Source organism: Aedes aegypti, chromosome 3 (genome assembly GCF_002204515.2).
Source record: "Aedes aegypti strain LVP_AGWG chromosome 3, AaegL5.0 Primary Assembly, whole genome shotgun sequence".
NCBI classification, from domain to species: Eukaryota; Metazoa; Arthropoda; class Insecta; order Diptera; family Culicidae; genus Aedes; species Aedes aegypti.
Window position 1 is genome coordinate 320,154,709 of NC_035109.1, and position 16,677 is coordinate 320,171,385.

At 35.5% G+C, this 16,677-nt stretch overlaps 1 protein-coding gene across 5 annotated transcripts in view; it reads left to right on the plus strand.

The window, feature by feature from the left end:
- Positions 1-1,346: 1,346 nt before the first annotated feature.
- LOC5564361 (cholinephosphotransferase 1) overlaps positions 1,347-16,677 on the plus strand; it is a 79,324-nt gene continuing 63,993 nt past the window's right edge. For 2 of the 5 annotated variants that reach the window (XM_021852088.1, XM_021852089.1), the window contains exon 1: positions 1,347-2,083. In XM_021852088.1, the coding sequence (XP_021707780.1) occupies positions 1,872-2,083 (212 nt within the window). In that variant the 5' untranslated portion in view covers positions 1,347-1,871. The remainder of the gene's footprint in view (positions 2,084-16,677) is intronic. The other 3 variants (XM_021852090.1, XM_021852091.1, XM_021852092.1) reach the window with 2 other exon arrangements.

Genomic DNA, 16,677 nt, shown 5'->3' on the forward strand with positions numbered 1-16,677 from the left:
AGCTTCAAAATCAGCTAATTTGAAACGTCTGTCTCGTGAAAAGACCTACACGGTGGTTTGCGAATACCCTTTAATGGGTAAAAATTCACCCATTTCCGCTAGAAGTGCCTCTCCACATTTAATGAGTAAACACGGTTTACTCTTTAAAGAGTAAAAGCGGTTTATGTCAATGGATGGGTATTTTTTTACCCATTATACGAAACGCCACCGCACGGGAAAATGGGTGAATAAATACCCTTTTTAGGTGATGGATGGAGGAAAATGGTTTAGTTTTCTCGTTTGGTTTTAGTAATAATAAAACTTCTCTTTTCATATAATTTATTGACGAATACAATGCACTCAACAGATTCATTGAAAAGAAAACTCAATAGATTTTCATGTTGAATTCAGTCATTGCATATTCCGGAGCTGAGCTCAAAGCAACCAAGAGATTCCTGGAATCTGGAAATAGTTTCAAATAATCTAAATTAGATTTCATTTACACCTATGCTAGTATCACTTACCACTTATTAATGTTCTACGAGCATCACTTAATTATCAAACATAAAGATAGTGGTTTGATCAAAACGACTTATGAATTGTCCGAAATGAAGTTAACTATTTATAACCTGAGACGAGACTCGCGAAGACGGTCTTCTTTTTCTGTGATTGCTGAGTTTTTTTCTTATTCCATTTTGTGTTTATACCAATTATGCGCAAGCCGTTCAAACTCTCACATGAACCTCTCAGCAAACAATGATTGGGTTTGCATCACATCGAATCATAAATAGCCGTTTGAGTGAAATTTCATGCCAGCAAACGTAGCAGACATTAGAAATAATTAATCTTCTGCTTAGATTTATCAGCAACTTTGGAAAAAACTGCTTCGCTGACTGAGGTTTTTAATAACAGTTTACTTTGAACACAATACTTTTCACTTTTTCAGCCACGAAAACGGTGGGCTGCATTTGACGTTTCGTGAGAGGGGAATCTGGGCTGCATATGACGTTGATATTTTTCCTCTTCGCGAGTCTCTCTCAGTTTATAACTGTTTTTTCACCCATTTATGGGTTCACAAAGAGTTTTCAACAATGGGTGTTTTTTTACTCTTTTTGAATTTTTAAATTCCCCCATTTTTTGACAGATCGGTACGCTATTCAAAAATGGGTATTTTTTCACCCATTAAAGGGTATTCGCAAACCACCGTGTATGACCAGAACATTCGTCCGATACGTTACATTGAAAAGTTACACTTGTTGACCTAAATGCCTAGTCCCTTCTTCGGCCATCCACGCGTCAGTTTCAGTTCAGTGGCCGACAAGAAGTAAACAAAAAAAGCAACAAAAAATATCGCCTGATTTTCCGCGACCGCCGTTCTGTCAGTCAGGTTGCTCTGCTGTTTCATTTCGTCCGTGATTGCGCGATCATCGCGAATGCACTTTTTTCCCTGTGGATTGTCTCGAAAGGCATTGTCCATCAGGACGAAAATAATTTTTTAAAGTCGTCAATTGAAGCCCTTTTCGCGGTATATCGGGTGCGTGAAGAAAACACGAGTGTTCAATCGGAAGCAAAAGTTAAAATCGGTGTCAAAACTCGGAAGAATTCGCACGCGTGTGACTTGCATTGAGCTGTTGTGTTCCTGATTGGGGAAAAAATCATCTCATCTCCGTCTTTAGATTCAATGAATCAGAGGTGAAATTCTTTCTATCGTGCGCTTAGAAGGAAGTGTTGTTCAGTGAAATAAAAGTGGCCATTAGGAGCATAAGTGATTGAGGGAAGAATTACGTGGAATGAAAAAGTCCATGCCCTACAGCTGCAAGGCGTGAATTAAAAAAAAAGCATTAAGAGGAAGAAATTGTGCAAGGGCGATTTAGTGGAGGAAGCAGGAAGCGATGTATTTCTACAAACAGAAACTGCTGCAGCCGGGGCAGCTGAAAAAGCTCGGCGACCACAAGTATTCCTGTTCCAACGTCAGCCTGCTGGATCCGTTTCTGCAGCCCTGGTGGTGCTGGCTGGTCAGTAAGGTTCCCCTCTGGCTGGCACCGAATCTGATCACCATCGTGGGCCTCGTTATCAACATTTTGACGACGCTTATCCTTATCTAGTGAGTACCTTTTTCGTGGTTTTTATGCTAGAAGGCATTCGTAACAATTCGAGCGTGTAATCTATGGTATAATTTTCTTCTACTGCGATGATGATTCATGTGGTTCAGGTATATATGTAACACTGCAGGGCTGGTTGCGAACCACTTTTTATTGACTTGGTCACTTTTTTGTAGGCAGTCACTATAAATCAGGCCTGTCCAAACTTTTAGGGCCAATTTTTTTTTCTTTGTCGGTAGAGCCTTTAAACCACTGCTTCCATCATTTAGGATTATTGCGGTATGACCTATATTTTATTTAGTGCTTATCAAATATCTTTTCACAAATGAAATGTGATAGACATTGGTTAATGTAGCACTCTATCCCAATTAGGCTCAACTAATTACCCCAGATCCGTGCTCTTGAAAATTTGAATTTTGGCTTCGATTCATCTTCACCTTAAGATTCAGTATGGGGCTCTGCTCAAAAATCTTGCAAAAAACAAGGCCAGTAAACGTCAAAATCCCATGCACAATCAAAACAGTGCAGAGTCCCATAGTCCGTGGGTTTTATGAATCCTTTCGCTTGCTTGGATGTATCCGTGGCATTCTAATTGAATTCTATCTATAGTTAAGTATGCTGTTCAGCTCAAGAAAAGAAAAGAAATTCCTTGACTGAATGGGTCAAGAAATTTCCTTCAGAGAGCTCCATTTGAAATGACAACTGCGTACTGCGATCAGAAAAATGTGATTTTCTGGACCATTTCTGGGAAGAAATTTTCCACGCATCGAGATAGGCGATTCCTTTTCTTGTCAGTAGCAAACCAGCCTTATCACAGAAAAGTTCAGGGCCGACAAAGTTCAAGGCTGCACTTGGCTTGCTAAACTGTCGGCGATTTCATTCTTCTCAATACCATCATGGCCGGATACCCAGTACAATGTAATATCGTTCCTTCTTCCGAGAAAGAAAGCATTCTCACACTAACTTTGAACGCCAATTAAATGCATTAAGAGCTTTCAAAGCTGCTTGACTGTCCGAGAAGATATATATTTGCAAACCTGACTCCAGCTCCAGTATTGTCGCCCATCTTTGACCCATCGGTATAACATACAATAGAGCCTGGACGTAAACTTGCCCCACCAGGATCCCAAAAAGAGCAGCTTGGTTTAACCCAGGTCTTCGAGGTCATCCAATTTTCTATTGTTGTATATCTGAATTCAAACTGAATTCCTTGATGATCTTCATGTGACCAAGACCATCTAGTATTTTATTGTAACGGATAAACTGCAAGGCATTTTTTGCAGCTTGCAGTTTAATGAATGATGCAAAGGAAGCATATTAAGAAGGGCATCCAGAGGTGTACTTCTCATTTCTTCTGTCAATGATATACAAGCGAGCATATACTACTTAGCCAGCTTCTTCTGAGCGGTTACCCCATTTGTCTTGGGCCACCATACCAGTGAAGTATAATAGAGTGTCTACTACTTGAGAAAAACCTTGAATTATCAGAAAATTGTATTCATCCTGAAAAAATCTGGAATTTTGAGGGAATTTCGACTTCTATCAGGGAAATAATTTTGAATCCGTAATACTATGTCCTTTTTGTGACGAAAAATCTTGTAATTCAAAACATATATTCGGTTACGCCGCTATCAAAAGGCTACTTGATGCATCTAGTCCGTGCATTTTTTTAGTGATTTTTATTTATTCGGCATAGAACATGTTTAGACAAGTTAGTAAAGGCAAGTACAATTCCCATTTCCAGCCGAGTGTCGTTCATCAGCATATTAAACATAGGTAGTAGAGAACATTCCAAATTTCATTTTTCGCCTTCGCTACAATAACAATAAACTTTGTAGGAAAAAAGCAAAACATACAACAGGTACGAAAAATAGTACGTTTCTCAGGTTGGCAGGGTTCTTTTGAGAGTCTTTATCACTATTTCAATGCAAGTATCTAAAAATGATAGATAATTTTCATTAGGGAGACCTTAAGTATCTATTTTAATCAAAATGGTCTCTTATATCACTTATTTGCCGTAATCTGTTTGTAGTCAATACTGGTGCGAAAATTTTGGAGGCTCCAGAGAGTCATTTACGCGACTGTTCCACAGGTTCTATATAATGAAATTTTATTCGGAACCCGAGGATTGCTTCAGGAATTCTAGTGATTTCTCCAGAAATTCCTTCTGGAATACTATCAGGAACATTTCCATGGAGGCTCCAGCGATTTTCAAAGGATGCTTAGAGGAAATTTTTTAGAATTTGGTGCAGAAAATTCTGATTCTTTAAAAAATCTCTAGTTGTTTTGTTTTTCAAAGTAGATTTCGCACAGATTCTACAAGAGTTTTTCCACAAAGTTTTATTCCGAGTTTTTCCAAAAAACCCTACAATAGTTCGTTTGCTGATTTTTTTCATTTATTGCAGGCTTATATTTTTGTGAATTATTTCGTCGGGCTAGTTCTTCACTCATTATTTCAGGCATTTTCATAAGGATTCTTTGAAAAGTTCATCTACGAATAATCTCATGAATTGCTCCAAAAATTCCTTCAGGCATGATTCGATGAAATCTACTATAAACTTTCCAAGAATCATTAAACACAACCTAGAATTTCTCATTAAGTTCCTCCAGAAATTACTCTCGGCATTTCTCCAGCTGTTTATCAAAATGTTACAGAGATTATTACAGTCATTGCTCTGATAATAAATTTCTTCGGATTCTGTCCGAAGTTCTTCTAAAAGTCTTGTAGGACACTATTCAGAGATTCATTTTTTTTCAGTTATCTTAACAATTTATCGTGAAAAAAAAAATCCAAGCAAGAATTTATTGAGAAGTCAGGAGTTCTCGAATATGTGTGCAAAATATTCTCAAATATTCAATATATTCAAAGTACCTTGAAAGAATTACTTAGGCAGCTCGTGAGAGCAAAAAACAAATTCCTGCAAAGATCTTAGGAGTAATATGTGAAATGAATCAACAGTTAAATGAGCAGTAATACTTGCCGTAATGCCACGAGGAATCAAAAAAGAATATCTTAGAAATATTCTTCAATATATCAAGCTACGAATCAAACTCTCATGTCGTTGTTCCCGCTAGGATTTTTTTCGTATGCATCCCTAATTAATGTATGATCTCTTTTTGATCCTTGTTTTTTTTTTCGTGCAAAAGATCTCTGAAGTTCTTATTTTTAAAACAATGAATTGCAACCAGCCTTAGTTTCCCTAGATTCAGATCATTTGATAAGCATCCTTGTTTTTCATAAAAAAAAAATCATATCATTTCTTTTTTAATTTTTTTTCTTTGTAGTTTACACATTTAAAACAAACATAAGGGAACATGGTCCAATTCGGACCTAGTAACAGTTTTTTGACCATATCTTTTCATCACGATGGACGGCATGAAAAACGTTATGTTTTCTTGAAAACCAGATTTAGCGCGCGCACTTTTCTCTCAGAGAGTTTTGTGATATCTCCTATCAGGACACACGGTGTGCTGGAACACACATATTATCGAACTTGTATGAACCTCCGATCTTTTTTCACTAAAAATTAGCCTTGATAGTCAAGAAAAGCTTGCGGAATATTAAAAAATCTTTCATCGGCAAAAATTGAAACAAGTCGATTTTTGTATTTTTATCCTTTTTTCATATTTTCATAGGAGAATATTAGAGTTACACTAATTTTGATGCATTGCAATAGCTCAAAGACTTATTTGATATACCTTGATCACGAATCGATTACAAGACGTTTCAAATTGAGCATAACTTCTACCTACATTCACACAATGTGACCTGCCCATGGTGGTATGCCGTTTATTAACGACATCGCATTTTTACATACATTTATTAAGGTAAACATACTACAAGTTATCAAGTTTCAATCAATGTTTCCTATTCTACTGAATAATTGAAATCATTGGAGTTCGTCATTGAACATGAAGCTTTTTTAAGATAACAGACAGTTGTATATTTACATGCAACCATTAAAATAAACCACCATAATATTATGTAGGGCAATGTTTTTTTTCTATTTTGTATGGTATGTTCACTCTGGCTGGTCTTGTTATTCACATTTGTTTTGATTGAAAGATGGAGGAAGATTTTACGCAAACCTGTATACGGTACATCCAAAACTAGAACACATACAAATATTGTAAAATTACATGAGGCGTTGCATACCCAGGTAACCAAGAAGCATTTAAATAAGCCGCAGAACGGACTGTACACAGCATTTGATATGCTTCATGTCTTATAGAAGCAGTTTGATTGCTTAGCTGTCTTGAAGCAGAATCCGCACTGCTGCTCAAAATCTGTTGGCTACTAATTAGCATATCTCCTGCACGAGCAGTCTTCGATTAGAAGCAATTCAAATGCTTTTCTACTGCTTCTAAGCAGCAGGAGAGAAGAGTGAAGATGATACGTTATAAATTTGACAACATGTTTTTTCACTATCGAACACATCGTCCGCGTCGGCGTGGTATCACTCGTACTTGCTATACCCTTCTCTCTTCCCTCTGGCCTTCTCTTTCCACCACCCTCAAGAATGTCGCGGGGAAATGCTGGGATGCAGGCAAACAATACATTTTTTCTTCGTTCCGACTTCTAGATGAACCTCGTTCAATTGTCTGCTTCGAAAATAACCCTTATTGCAGGGTAAATCTAGAGAAATCGAGAAGGGAACTAGACATGGCTGGCAAGCTATATTCATAATGAATATACATCTGCACATGAATAATATTATTATGTTTATATCAGGACTCTCTGCTCCGAAGACAGCCCCACGTATGAACAGTGGTTTAAATACGGCAAATAATCAAAGCTGCTTACTAAATCACCTTTAGCACATTCTGGAGCGCGGCAGAGCAAAATGATGGCATCTTCAGGCTGCAGGTACGAGTCGCAATTATGAAATATGAGGCAAAAAAACAACCAGACGAGAAAAAAAGGACGATATGCGACAGTGAGAGAAAAAGAGAGTGTGAAAACAATATTTTTGTTTTGGTATGTTCAGTACTGAGGCGTTACGCTTTTTAGCTGTCATTGGAAACGTTTCTGAAGGTATAGCACTAAGATAGCCCGTTATTTCGCCAAAACCTGCATTGCGACAGCATTATAGGCAGATATATCGTTAATTAGCATTTATTGCCTTGCCGTTGAAGCGAATATAATGCTGAAACAATGCAGTTTTAAATGCTTGATGGTTACTTGGGTACCTCTAGGCTTTTAATGATATATGGGAATTTGTGACCTTGATTGCAAAAATGATTCCAAATTGTAAAACTGTTTTTCGCTATAAGGTTTGATACCGGATTCATGTTCTACTATAGCTAGGCCATCAAGCATACGTACCGAACTCATTATAGTTTCATGAAATAGTGATAGTAAAACAGATTGTTTGTGAGCGTTTTGAAAGTACCAAAATCTCATCACTTTTTAATGTCCGAATATAAAGCCTCATATACTCTTGATTGGCACGAAAACAGCTCAGAGGTGAAGTGTCATACTGATACTCCTTAGTTTCGCATTCGTTTTGCTTAACTGAATAACATATTTTTTTGTTATTTTGTTTAGTACGTTGCGGATCCCGCACTATCAAAGTTACCTGCATTTTCAAAGATACCTCGTTTTACGATACTAAAATTTATGTGTCCATGTTGGTCATTGAAATTGTTGTGTCTATTTCGCAAAATGTGCCCTCCATAAGTGCGAAGTCGTGAATAAAAGGGCTGGATTACGTTGGATCGATTTGTTACCGTCGCCACATTTATCCGAAGTAGTTAGTTAGTTATCTTTATTAGGGAGATTTTCAGCCCTTGGCTGGTTCATCTCCGCTATCCGAAGTAATCCAGCCCTTTCACTCACAGGCACTTCGAACCCCAAATATAATGTGCGCATTGCATATGAGTAGATTAGTGACTGCACAAAACTTGTATCACGATGAGCTTGAGACCACCTTAAGGCTATATAAGCCATTTACTGTTAATCATGTTATAGTGCACCCTCTTTCAAGACTTTTGCGCGTATAAGCACATGAATACAGCCTATACTGCCATGTGTATCAATTTCTGGGAATTCCTATTCTGATTAGAAAACTATACCACATACGTAAAATATTACTGATTTGATTCAGAAAGAAGAATACAAAGCGTTCGTATGAGCTTTTCTGAAGTGAAAAGTGAAATTTCCATTATATAAAATACTGCATACCACCATGGGCTGGTCATATTGTGTTAGTGTATGTAGGAAATGATGCTTAATTTAAAACATCTAAGAATTCATTCATGTTAAAGATATGTCAAATTGGTCATTAAGTCGTTAAAAGTCATCATATAAGTGTATCTCTAATATTTTCCTATGAACTCATATATGGAAAAAGGGTAAAAATACAAAAATCGTCTTTTTTCAATTTTTTGCCGATGAAAGATTTTTTAATATTCCGCAAGCTTTTTTTGACTACCAAGGCTAACTTTTAGTGAAAAAAGATCGGAGGTTCATGCAAGTCCGATAATATGTGTGTTCCAGCACACCGTGGGACATGACTAGACTTGTTTGAACAAAATTCTCCAAAAGGTCCGAATTCGATCAACCCTGTTCCAATTCGGTCCCCCCATATTCTAATTCGGACCACTTTATATTTTATCGCTTTTTGCTATGGTAGCTATAAAATATCACTCCGATTTGTTTGTTATCAAAGCTTGTTGAACTTCTTCTATAAGCGTAAGCATAAAAAATAACTCAATGCTTGAAAAATTCCTATTTAGTGCGAGTCATAATTAGCTCAAAAAATGTGAATGTCATTTAAAAAAAAAGTGTGAAACTGGTTTAAAATTGAGTACAGTGAACTTTCTCTTGCTCGATTTTAAACTGACCATCGTGTATGGAAGATATCGAGATAAGGAACACACATTTTTTAATTTTTGAGCTTCTTGTAATTTTGACAAAATACATTGGAAAATCAATTTTTGCTCATAATATAGTAAAATTTTCAACATATTGAATTATGGCATGAAAATATTGGATTAAAAAGGTGAACTTGTTCGGGAAACTGAAAGAGAGTCTCGGAACAACAAGATAGAGACGTATAGACAAAATTTTAGGGTCAAAGTACGCTATATTACAGTGATTATAAAATGAAGCCAAACTTTAAATTGTCAAGTTCAAAACACATTATATCGGGTAAGGCAAAGTTGATTGTATTGTTCTCAGCACTCGTAAACTTTTTTTTGTATCGTTTGTCAAACAAATTTGGAAAGTTGCATCCAAAATAGGCAGTGGTATTAATGGAGATGCTTTTCAAGTAGCTGGTTTATTGATTCCTTTTTCGGTGGGCTACCGTTGTTGAAAACCAAGAGATCCGTATTGAACCATATCAAAAGATCCAGATTGGACCAGCACACATTTTGTGATTTTCAAACTAGTTGAGCACAAACAGTGCATAGACATATCAAAACCATATGGTCAGATGAAAGCTTAGGCTTGGGGAATTCGATTATAAAATAACACAGAAAGATTTGAGAATTATTGTCGATTACAGAAGCTTGGAAATAATGCTAACCGATAGCACACTAGAGCACTTCAAAACAACAAACTAATATAAATATCAAACAAATTAACTGAAATGTATTATGTTAGATCCTAGCCAGACGGTGGGTAGAAAAACGGTACACACGATCCTTACAGTAGTCATCTCAAATTCTTTATTCGTCAATCAATAATGTATTTTGGAGAATTTCTTGAACCTGGAATATTTTTACAAAAACCTAGAAAAACCTGAAATAGCTGGTTCGTATCCGAAGGTATAACATATGTGTAGTCAACATCCGTTATGTTATGTTTGAATTACAATATCTGTGATTTTGATCAAAAACCTTTATTGAAATGTCCTGTTGTGGCCTACTCAATCTATCTATTGTATAACAGTTATCCTTCAACACAATATTGTATACAACGATGCACATCGAGAATATTTTATACAAGTTCAATAGAGAAGAGCGTAGTATAAATATGACACCATTAAGTTGTACAAATCAGTTGGAAAAAAATCGTGAACTAGAAAACATCTCTCCGTGTAATTATTCCCGTTATTATTATCCGTTAATCGTGTCGGCGGGAACATGTCCTATAAAATATTAGTGGTTTAAGTACTATTTTGCCACGCTATGTTTCTTGGAAATGTTTAATTTTTATCAATAATTAGCGATGTTTCGATATTTTTTAAATCTCTTTTTTACTGTTAGGTGTAACATTTTTTTGCATTCTTCTCAATCTGTTTGACTTGAATTTTTAAAATAAAAAAAAATCATATTTAGTTTCAGAAGATTTTAGAATTCAAAAACATTGCATCTAAAATTTTCTCTAGATACTGAATATTTGGTTCCGGGTCATTTGGCCGAATGCCATTTGGCCGAATGCCGTTTGGCCGAACGTCATTTGGACGAATACCGTTTGGCCGAAATTGAAAACAAAAGTGAACTGCAGTTAGCATGGATTTATAATGAATTTCAAAGAATTTATTCAGCTTATTCATAAATCATCATTTATATACATTAATATGTTTTTTAGTGTTAGTTGAAGAAACAGTCAGTGCTGAAAGAAGAACATCCTAAATGTAAGCAGTAGTTTACTTCTATGCTTACGGTAATAGCCAGCAGATGTTTTGACATAGCGTTTGTAGCTAGCTTTTGACAGTAAATAAAACGGTTTAACGCTTAAGGTCCAAACGCAATGATTGCGGAACCGGTTCGCCAGCATGAATCAAACCATTTTGACTCAGCTGTCGACGAACGAAAGTGAATCAAGTTTGAGTCGACAAACATGCTATAGTTCATGCTCGCGAACCGGTTCCGCTTTCCGTTGCGCTATCATTGCGTTTGGGCCTTTATGCATCATTCTGCTGGATCGGGTTGGATTGGCTTCTTCTTTTCACAACGAAGAAATAGTGTGTTTCTTTGACGTAAGTGTTCACCGAGTTTATTGCTATACGCAAGCAACGGTGCAGTTTCAGTTCACATGTTGTAATCTTAATCTTCGAGGAGAATGACATCTCACCTTACCCGAGCAGAAGAAAATAACTACTGAATACCAAATTGAGGTATTCCATACCAGATAATTTCCAGTACTTACAACCTGAATGACCCGAGGAGGAACAAATAACTCCCCAATAACTCATGCATACCATATTTTGGTATCATACCAAAATTAGGTATTGTTCAGTTGTCAATACCTCAATTTGGTATTATATTGGTATTGCGAAAACTGTTTAAAAAAAATCAATAATACTTCATTGAGGTATTCGACAGCTATTGAGGACTGCTTGAAGTATTGAACTATTATTGAAAAATTTCACTTCCCGAGCAGAAGAAAATAACTACTGAATACCAAACTGACGTATTCCATACCAGACAATTTCCAATACCAACAACCTGAATGAGGTATGAATGAGCCCTGCATAAGAGGTAAAATACCTCAAATAATATCTCAAGCATGTTCTACTGATACCAAACTGATAATTCGATCAGGTATTGTAATACCTAAATAATACGTGATGGATTTTCATATAAAAGTGAAATTTTTCAATAATAGTTCAATACTTCAAGCAGTCCTCAATAGCTGTCGAATACCTCAATGAAGTATTATTGATTTTTTTTTAAACAGTTTTCGCAATACCAATATAATACCAAATTGAGGTATTGACAACTGAACAATACCTAATTTTGGTATGATACCAAAATATGGTATGCATGAGTTATTGGGGAGTTATTTGTTCCTCCTCGGGTTTTATATGAAAATCCATCACGTATTATTTAGGTATTACAATACCTGATCGAATTATCAGTTTGGTATCAGTAGAACATGCTTGAGATATTATTTGAAGTATTTTACCTCTTATGCAGGGCTCATTCATACCTCATTCAGGTTGTTGGTATTGGAAATTGTCTGGTATGGAATACCTCAGTTTGGTATTCAGTAGTTATTTTCTTCTGCTCGGGGAGGTATTTTTTGCTTCATGCAAAATTACTTTTACCGAAATAATTTCAAGCGGATAACATTACTCCTCAAGAAAAGTCCAAAACAAACATAACGCATGTTCGTTTGGCTCACACTTTGACAGCTCTCGCTGCTCGATTGGCTCACACTTTGACAGAAATGTCAGCTTCCGCGAATCTCTCTTATAAAGGATTTCTAGTCTAGACCGACGAGAATACGTAAATTCCCCTATGTTCTAAACTTTTTTTCTCCCGGTATATTATGATTTTTAAAATTCACCAAAATGCTTATAATTATTCTATACTAACTCTTATAAATTTGAGCATCTTCCTTCTTAATGAGATTTATGAAGTACTATACAGTAAAAATTACTGTACTCGACTAGATTTACAACATACAGTAGATCATCTCAGATATCTTTCTCATAATCATATGGAGCACAAGGCCACAAGTCGGCTGGTGTGATGACCATCTTCGGATTTCGAGATGTTTCACCTCAAACTGATTTCAAGCGTTTTAACTTTCAATTCAAGTCACTTGTATTATTATTATTGTTTTTTTTTTTTTTGAAAACCGTAAGCCACTGTTTGATCACTATTTTTTCCAATCTGATCACAAAAATAACTCTTTGTGGTGATACCACTATTCGCTACCAGCCCTGATGTAACACTAATAATTGACCACCTGGGGACGAAGCATCGACACGGGGCAGACTCTTGTGCTATAACCGAGTAAGTAGCGCAAAGAGAGCACCGCAAATAGATGATTGATGTACAATTATATAATTCGCGAACTCGTCAGTCAGTCGTCTGCTCTCTGTAGGTACATAGCGGAGGCACTTTCTTGCAATCTTTGCGTCTTTCATTACCCTCTTCTCGGACGTGGGTTGCGTTGAGAGTCGAAGCGGAACATGCTGTTGGTTCTTCTAACTATAGAGCTTCTTCAGCCAAGATATTCTCGTGTTGCGTATGTGAGGCCTAGGCCAGATCGCAGACGCAGTTGAACAATGTTTTACGCATCGCTTAGATTTGGATGCACGTACATTATACATTTGTGCGCAGGGCGCTAGTTGTGGTATGTTGGTGCCAATTTCGCAGTTGTTTGTATACCATACGAAGGGTTAAGACAGTTGAAAGACGCTCATCAACCGTGTAGGACAAAACGAGAATAGAATCGCAAGGTCGCATCCCATGAATATCTCTAGCAAACCTTCATGGTTTTCTTAACAATTGTATCAGCGCACTATCCAAAAATTTCTCCAGTTTATCTAGCAGGATCTTATTCTAAAAATCTTGCAGTAGATTTTTCAGACTGCACATGAAGTTCAATTGTATAAGGTACCATGGGGTAAGTGGATACAGACAAATCATTAGTCAACTTCATTATTACGTACAGCTTACGTAAATAATGTAATTCATACTTTTTTCTGTGGATAACAAATGATGGACTAATATACTTCAAATTGTCATTTATTAAGATTTTTCTGATTTTTATGTATTGAGTATGAGGGACTTGAAAATTTGCGCCAAATGATCCACTTGCCTCACTATGGTGGGGTAAGTGGATCACCACTAAACAAATCTTTTCTCAAAACATATATGGTGTAATCATGTATACTAAGAATGATATTGCTCTCGTTCTTGTTATTAGTGCTAGTTATGTTATGTTTTGATACCATAAAAATTGAAAAGTATCTTCATTTTATCAAAATATTATTAAAAATATTTATACATTAGTTCACACTAATTCAAACAAAAATAAAACATTGTAGCTATAATTATTTGGAGAAAATTCTTTATTATAATCACATAAGTTATAAAGAAGTATTGTAGGATGATTCCTAACGATGTTTTCGAAAAACACTTGTAGTTTAAAAATATAAGATACATTTATTTTTGTTTAACAAACTGAAATCTTCTTATTCTATTTTTGAATGTATTTGTATCATCTGTCTAGAACAATTTATATGGTTAAATAAGGTACGATAATATGTTGTCAATTGGAAAATTTGTATATTTTGCTGTTTTGCAACTCAGCTTTAATAAACCACGAAAAGTTTTGTTAGAATTTTGCAATATTCATTCTTTTATATTTTCTTATACCAGAAAGATTAAAATAAATTTTAGGTGGATTAGTTCAAATTTTCTATAGTCAATTAGACAAATTTAAGCTAGTAATGAGAAACAGTAAAAACAAAACAATATTTGCGAGTATTCAAACTTATTCAAATTATCGTAAGCAGTCTGTCAATAAATGGTAATAATACTTGATCCACTTTCCCCACCCCATTAAAAAGTGGGGGTAAGTGTACCATGTCCAATATATCTGTATTTATTTATAAAATTCACATATTTTTCATGTTGATTCATACAATTAGAACTGAAATGTTCACCACGCGTTGAAAAAACTAGCAGAATTTGATTTAAGGCAGAGATACAATGAATTTTTGATTGACGGAAAACAATTTTAAAATTAATTGATTTTTGCAGCCAACAAGTTTGCTTGTGTTAGTGTTGGTGTAGTATCAGTTTTGCATTAGTATCAGTGTGGACGTAAGAACATAACCTAAAACGAAGCAATGCTGCGAAAACATTCAACATATTCAAGTATTTATGCTCAATATAGACAAATGATCCACTTACCCCACTGATACACTTCCCCCACTGTACCTTATTGTTTTATTGCATTCTTCCAAAATTATCTCAAGGAAATATCTCAACTTATTCATGGAATTAGTACAAGTTTTGTCCAAAATGTGTTGCATTATTTCTTAAGGATGTAATACATCGATTTTCCTACAAATATTTGTGTAGGATTACTCCATATACCAAACTATAAGTTTCTCAATACATAGATTCTTGAAAGATAGAAAAATTCCTTTAGGATTTATGTTTGCATGGCTTCACGTTTTACTTTACTTCTAGGCTATCATTTTCAACTATTTTTAAGCTAGTACTTAGGCTGTGTTTGAATAGACTAGATAAGACGTCTAATGTATGAAGAAAATCTAGCACACTTTTACCTCTATATTTATCCACAGCTAAAGATACTACAATGCATTCCTCTAGAGATTCCTCAGAATACTGCTTTTCGCAGTCTGCAAATATTTCATCAGGAATAACTATTAGGGATATTGTAAGAAAAAATCCTCGAGAATTCCTTGGAGGAGTTTTTAAACTAATTTTCTGGGAAATGCTTGTGTAACTTTTAAAAATTCAGGGCCGGCAGCGGCTGAATGTCTGAAAAATAGGAACTTTAAAAACCTCATACCTGAAAAAGAGACCAAAAATAGCCCAGCTATTAGATTATTTAATGTTTGATTCACGAACTTACTAAGGAATTCCTCCAAAACTCTTGGAGGATTTTTTCTAAGGATACCTCCAGAAACCAGTCCAATGATTCTTTCATCAATATTCCCAGGAGTTCCTCCAATTTTTTAATTAAAACCTCTACAAAAATTCTACTAGATGAGGACATTTTCAATCTTTATTAGTTTTTTTGCATTTCTTCTGTCGTTCAGGATTTTAACTAGGAATTTCTTTTAAGATACCTTCAAAAATTACTCCAGAAATTCTTCCCTAAATTCCTCCAGGAATTTATCCAGTGATACCTGCAAAAACTAACAAGATTTTTATAATTATTCAAGAACTTCGTGAACGTGAAGTATTTCTGAAGATATCTTAAAGTGATGTCTGATAAAGTTCCTAATGAACTTCTGCGAGAATCACTAGAAGAACTCCAGTCCATGAGTAAGTAAGGAACTCCTGGAGGGTTTTTTAAGATAAATTGAATAGAATTCTCGATTACTTTTTCAAATCGGCGTAAGTAACTTTTATATGGTTTTGAGAAAATTAATTAGGAAAAATCACAATCTATCTTCTAAAACTGTTTTAAAATGAATCATTTTTTTAACATTTTTTTGCCGTGTACTTCGCTCAAATTTTGCATACACTCAGCTCACGTTCAAAAACTAGGTGGTTTCTATTATTTCCCACAAAAATAATTATCAGAAAATGATAAGCCGTTTCATTCAGTCACTTTCGACGTTTTTCTACCAGTGTAAAATCGGCTCAAGTAGTGTTTTGTTTTGATTCGTGGTTAAGTCACTTTGTCTCTCCATACAGCAAGGCGGCGAAAGTAGTGGTTAGGTTGCGAAAGTTGAAAATGTTACTTTCGTCGTTTTGTAAATCCGGAAATTAAACGTTCTAAAAGTGAAAAGTTGAGTTGGTACAGAGCGGTACGTGTAGAATTCCGCCTGCTTAACACGTAGGATCGATAAAGTAAGTTTGTATACTTTTTTGACTTGAGTCTGTATGAATAAGTTTTCGAGAATTATTGATAAATTATTGGAAAAGTAATCATTCGAATTTCTAGATAATATTTTGCAGTATTTTCTGAAGGAAATCCTCGATAGAATTCTTGATATAACTGCAGGAATAATTCCTGAATGAAAAGCTTGAGAAGTTTCTGAAGGAACGTCATAAGGAGTTCCTGGAAGAGCTCTTCATAGATTTCTTGTAATACCTGAGCAGACCTGAGCAATACCTGAGAGAAACAGTGGGTGAATTCTTGAAAGCGTCTGGAAGAGAACCTACAAAAGTTGGTGTAGAACGGTGAATTTTTGAAGGTAAT